Here is a 6,272-nt window from a genome sequence, read left to right on the forward strand (position 1 = left end):
TTTCCGGTCATATACTGCATGTAGTTGAGTATTGTAGTCTGTAGGCCTTTACTGTTTGTTTCATTGTTTTATTCGACACAGGCCAGGTATCGCAAGAAGGAAGCTATCAGCGTTTGCTGAGAAATTGCAAGAAAACGGGCTTGCAGATTAGGAAACACGTGGCGAAGGATGGAAACTGTTATTTTCACACGATTTCTGACCAGATGAATCGCGTTGGAATGACAGATCACGGCATTCTCGATCACAAAGAACTCAGGAAAAGGGTCTGCGGATTTATGGAAAAACTGGTAAGTTAAAGAGCAAAAAGTATTCTAACTCGATCCATTTTCAGTTTTAAAGGAACTCTTTCCAAATTAATGTTTAATTACCAGATTAGAAAGGTAGGTTATAGGCTGACTATTCTCTGACATAAAACACATATCGTTCTGTAAATACCCCCCCCCCCCCTGCTCCAGAAAAAAACTGCAACCTTATCTTATGTGGACAGGCGCTTACATATAGACATCCCTCTCATGGAGAACAGAATAAGGAAGCTTTAGAATACATTTGAGATTCATCTTGTTGAGCACGAAGATAGTTTCAATTTGCCATAGCTTCTGATATTTATAAGAAATAATTTCAAATTTAAATTTAAATTATCTTATTGTCACTTGACATAATATTGAAATTTGTTTGATGCACTAGTACTCGCTTCATTTCATGTAATCTCAAAGGCAAAAATAAACATTCATAGAAAGTATGATGCCTCGTAAATTTTCGTCATGTTTATGTTTTATAGGAAGCAACATTTTCAGAACGATTTTTTTTTGTATTTAGACACTACAATGCCTGACATTTATTAAACCTTTATTTCACTTTTAAATAAAATATTTTTCATTTTTTACGTAAAAACATGAATTCACTTATATTTTTCGGTGCAGCGGAAAGCGAATAATAATAACAATAATGGCTTCTTATAAAATTATAGCGTACATGTCCGCCACGTTGTGGCGCTCCTGGCGCTGCCCTGATTATCAGATATTAAAGCTTTTCATTCAGACATCGTCTATACTTGCTATAATCATAAATGACTCAATAAATAATTTATTATTTCTCTGCAGACACCGGATGATCCTTTGAAAGACACCGCGAATCCCGAGTATATAGCTAGAATGAAAAGAAGTGGGACTTGGGCTGGTGAACCGGAAATCATTGCAACCGCCAGGTTATTCAACGTCTCATTGAATATAGTGACAAGTTCCAGAGATGGGGAACTTTCCAGTGTAATGAATGAGTACCTTGTGGAGGATTCCTGCAACAGGCCCAGGTTGTACCTCGGACACCAGTACGAGAATCACTACATCAGTCTAGGTAATTACCAGCTTATAACTTTATTCATTTGTGCAGGTGCCATGCGCTCCCTATGTCACGGGAGAGCATACTTTGGGAAAAAATAACTTTAACTTCAGCTTTTCTGCAATCATTAATTGCCTCTGACAAGAAGAAACTTCGACTTAATAAAATATTATTACTCATTACTGCCTTGATTAACTTACAAAGATCATTATGCTCAATGGCCGGTATTCATAAAAAAAATCATTAAAAGGCACACATAGTGAACTAAAATTAAGCGTGATATAAGCGATTAATTAATCTTATTATTTTATGTTGCTTAGATCATGGACTAAAGTTAGTATACCTTAATGAATACCAGCCATTGTGTCCAATTTAGCTAGTTAGTTTAATGCGATAATAGGCCTTATAGCGAATCACAATTTCAAGTATATCCCATTCCGAGTCGATTTGATAAGCTAATGAAAGTTTATTACAATCCACTCCAAAGTTTTATTTGATATTAACAATATCAGTTATTTGCGTTGTTGCCTCGCGCTTTTACAATAGCCCTTCCTTTTCCTTGATTTAAGATGATGTGAATGATTTATTAAGATGTACTGAGTGGTGGGGCGGGGGAGATTTAAATGAACTCATAACATATTGAGTTGCCTTCTATAAATGAATGTCAATAGCTCTTCATTCAAAATGAATTTTAACTCTATTTGTGTCACACACATTATTATTTAGGTTTTGGTTTGAATCATAAAGCGATAAGTAAACGCTATCAATCACAAATAACAAAATGCCAAATCACATCCTTAATAATCCGGCGTTCTTTTTTTTTTTGTTTTGTTAATAGAACCACACCCAACAAGTAAAACTTGTGACCATGGCAACACCAAGCGGAACTCCGACAGCGCGTCTGTTACACTTTGCAGTACATGTGGGATTCAAGTTTGTTCGGCGTACGTGTCAACTAGTTTGGGAGATAAAGAAAGTGATACAATCGGAAAGGGTAGACACATTCCATACCCTACCGATCAAGAACGCATTGAGGAGGATATATCTGCAGCAGGGTTCGACGACGAAGTGATCGAGAAAGGTTCCGAACATGAAAGTGCGTTTCAAGGAGAAAGATCGAAGGAAGAGGAAGAGGTTCTTGGAGAGGACGGAGGCGAATTTGACAGAATGAGTAGTAGTCCCGATAGCACACTGGGCACTGGTTCCAAGTACAGCACAGGTCATGAAATCCCAGATGTTGAGAGGAATACTAGTGACACGGAAAGCGAGGCCAGGACTGAAGAGGACAACGCCAGAAAAAAAACGGTCTTACCTGACGGAGAAACCGAACCACAGAAAATGACAAGTCAGCCCATCAACCACGAAAACATTTCGAAGGAAAAGGAAGAGGTTCTTGGAGAGGATGGAGGCGAATTTGACAGAATGAGTAGTAGTCCCGATAGCACACTGGGCACTGGTTCCAAGTACAGCACAGGTCATGAAATCCCAGATGTTGAGAGGAATACTAGTGACACGGAAAGCGAGGCCAGGACTGAAGAGGACAACGCCAGAAAAAAAACGGTCTTACCTGACGGAGAAACTGAACCACAGAAAATGACAAGTCAGCACATCAACCACGATATCAGCACATTGAAAAAGTCTAGAGTGAATGACGAAACAAAACTATGGCACATTCAAAACCGGATGCCTGAAATCAACTTCAAATTTCCAGGGAAAAGGTACAAAGACAAATCTGAGAGTAGCGGCTTTAAGCAACGCTACTGTAAAAGAGAATGGCTGCAACATCATGAATATCTCTCGTACTCAAAGGAGGCAGATGGATTGTTTTGTTTAGCGTGTCTTCTTTTCCCTGTAAGGGCCCATCGAGGCCAAAGGGCGAATAACCTGATAAATACACCTTATCAAAACTGGAAGGATGCGTTATTCAATTTGCGCAAACATGCTACATTGGAATACCACATCAGATCGAAGATGACAATGGATGGCTTTTTAGAGACCACTAGGAACCCATCACTCAACTTGGCAAGTCGCATGTCCAGTAAAATTGCGGAACAAGTGGCCAGCAACAGGAAATTCCTAGTCTCCATCATCAAAAGCATCGAGCTATGCGGACATCAAGGCATCGCTCTGAGAGGTCATAGGGATGATTCTACGTCGGAAGCTCTGAACCAAGGCAACTTTAAGGCTCTCGTTGATTTCCGGATTGATGCAGGTGACGATATACTGAAGGAGCACCTCAAAAGTTGTGGTCGGAATGCCACTTATGTTTCTAAAACGACACAAAATGAGCTGCTGCAGTGCATGCGACAATACATACAGGACAGCATCACTGCACAGGTTAAGGCGAGTGGCTTCTACGGAATATCGGCAGATGAGGTAACGGATGTTTCCAACTGGGAGCAAATTGGGTTAGTTGTCCGTTACCTCCACAACAATCAGCCGGTAGAGAAGCTACTCGAGTTTATCGAGTGCGAATCGTGCACAGGACAGCAAATATGCGAGCATATCGTCACTTGCTTGAGGAACCTGGGGTTAAATCCAGAATTGTGCCGTGCCCAAACATATGATGGTGCAGGGAATATGGCTGGGGTGAGGAATGGCTGCGCAGCAGAGTTTATGAAGACATCTCCAAGGGCCCCTTACTACCACTGTGCAAGTCATGGGTTAAATCTCGCCCTATGTTATGCATGTAAAGTGCCCGAAATCCATAACATGATTTGCACTCTCCGATCGCTCGGTTACTTCTTCAGGAACTCACCAAAGCGCCAAAGGGCTTTTGAAGAAAGTATCGTAGCTATCATCGACAAAAGGGCGTCATGCGAAGAGGAGAGACCCGATAACAGCAACAAAGATGGTGAAGGAGGTAACAACCCAGCCGCTCCCGCATGTACCGTCGTAGAAGAGGAAAGCGATGATGATGGTGATGATGATGATGACTCAGAAGGTGACGGCCAGACCACAGAGGACTATGTACCACCACATCCTCGTGAAGTTAAGAGCAATCCACTATCCAAAAAGAAGATAAAACCCATTTGTGAGACGAGGTGGGTGGAGAGGCACACTGCTCTAATGGACTTTGAGGACCTATACGAACCTCTCATTCACTGCTTGGAAAGGATCTCACGAAATGAGGACAGAAGATGGAGCAATACCACGGTAGAGGCAAGTGGGTTACTCCATCAAATTACAAGTTCAACATTCATTGCCTCGTTCCAATCAGCTCTTTATCTCTTTGGTTTCACCTTTTCATTGAGTCAAAACCTGCAAGGGAGCGAACTTGACGTCATCCAAGCTTATAACAAAGTCAAACATATCAAAGATGAGTTATCTGCCGTACGACAGAACTCCAAAAGGACATTCGGATATGTATGGGGAAAGGCTACAAGTATGTCCAATGCAGCAGGTGTCAGCATTTCAGTACCTCGTACATGCGCCAAACAGACCCTACGCAGTAACACATCCGGGAAAAAGCCAAGCACGTTTTACCGACGAACAGTGTTTGTACCTTTCCTTGACAGTTTATTACAACAACTAGGAGACAGGTTTGAAGGACTGTCAGCACATGCACTGCAAGGGATCATGTTAATGCCTAACATGGTACAGAAACTTACAAGCGACGTGCAAGAAAGACTGCTTGCTTTCTATGAGCCAGATTTGCCATTCCCCAAAGTTGCACCACAGGAATTACAGCTATGGAGACGTCACTGGTAAGTGTTGCTTTAGGGTAATATATTATATATATATATATATATAGTGAAAAGAGGATTCATCCACGAGATGACGCATGACAACCTCATCTGAAGAAGTCCAGACGGACGAAAGCTCTTAAGCTATAACCAGGTTTTCCTGCGTCATCTCTTGGTTGAATCCTCTTCTCACTATGCATTTCATCCCATAAACCAAAAAATAACAGTAAAAGGATATATACCATCTCAATATATTGTGACAATTTAGATAATGGTGCGTAGCTCAATTCAAAGTTCCCCAGAGCATTAGCGTTCTAATCCTAAGTCTCGGATTCGATCCCCGAAAGAGACATCTTTTCAACCTTTCAAAAACCAAAAATGGGAAGACAGCTGTGGGGAAATTAAATTGGGCTACACACCATTATCGTACTTCTTACACTTATTTACGTGTTTTAAAGAGATAGCTAAAGTTGCCTGTATTTTTCACTGTATTTCACGGTATAAGAACCAAAGAACTTTCATAATGTCTTAATATAAAATGACTCGAAATGGATCATTATTTATCATCAGAACAAAGAGCGATACGGCGTTCTATTTTATTGAACTACAAATTTCGTTAAAATTGTAGACTATACAAAGGCTAATATTGTATAATTTATTAGTCATACACTACTCTTATAAAAGGAAATCAATTTCGTACGCTTTTACAGGAGCACCTTCGCAGTAGAAGATGGTCCACTTCCGACAACACTAGTGGAATGTCTTCAAACCACCAACTACTCGTCATTTCCAAATGTAGTGACGATGTTGAAAATGCTGCTGATCACTCCAGTAACCAGTGCAAGTGTGGAACGCAGCAACTCAGCCCTGAGATTTGTGAAATCTAATTCCCGAAGCATGATGGGGGAAGATAGGTTAAATGCGCTCCTACTTCTCTTCATCCACAAGGACATCCAGCTTGACTACGGAAAGATAGTAGACGTTTTTGCAAACCGTCATCCTCGAAAGATGACTTTCCGGCATCTTTAAAGGGAAATCGGATGACAGCAGGAAGACAGTTGAAGTGCTGTTATACAAATTCAGAACCTTTTGCATTTCGTCAGGATTTTTTCTCTGAACTTGCCAAACTCAAAGTTATATATGGACAATATAATGTACGGGGTTGCTGAAGCTGAATGTTAATACTCAGTGTCGCTCAATCCAGGGTTTCACAATCCTATTTCCGCCAAAATATGGTTAGGTGGATATATT

At 40.7% G+C, this 6,272-nt stretch overlaps 1 protein-coding gene across 1 annotated transcript; it reads left to right on the top strand.

The window, feature by feature from the left end:
• The first annotated feature begins 203 nt into the window (after positions 1–203).
• Positions 204–5,908, top strand: LOC115925116. The gene is made up of 4 exons (XM_030988330.1): positions 204–287; positions 1,101–1,350; positions 2,174–5,042; positions 5,821–5,908. Exons 1-4 carry the CDS (start codon positions 204–206, stop codon positions 5,906–5,908), a joined length of 3,291 nt encoding a protein of 1,096 aa, XP_030844190.1.
• Positions 5,909–6,272: the final 364 nt, after the last annotated feature.

The sequence above is a fragment of the Strongylocentrotus purpuratus genome, unplaced genomic scaffold (genome assembly GCF_000002235.5).
Source record: "Strongylocentrotus purpuratus isolate Spur 01 unplaced genomic scaffold, Spur_5.0 spur5_scaffold_17, whole genome shotgun sequence".
Classification (NCBI taxonomy): Eukaryota; Metazoa; Echinodermata; class Echinoidea; order Camarodonta; family Strongylocentrotidae; genus Strongylocentrotus; species Strongylocentrotus purpuratus.

Bases quoted from the DNA above. Each gene is read 5' to 3' on its own strand.
- LOC115925116 (XM_030988330.1), top strand. From the start codon at position 204: ATGAATCGCGTTGGAATGACAGATCACGGCATTCTCGATCACAAAGAA. The intron at 1,351-2,173 runs GTAATTACCAGC...TTTTGTTAATAG, and splicing joins GAATCACTACATCAGTCTAG to AACCACACCCAACAAGTAAA. The intron at 5,043-5,820 runs GTAAGTGTTGCT...TTCCAAATGTAG, and splicing joins CAGCTATGGAGACGTCACTG to TGACGATGTTGAAAATGCTG.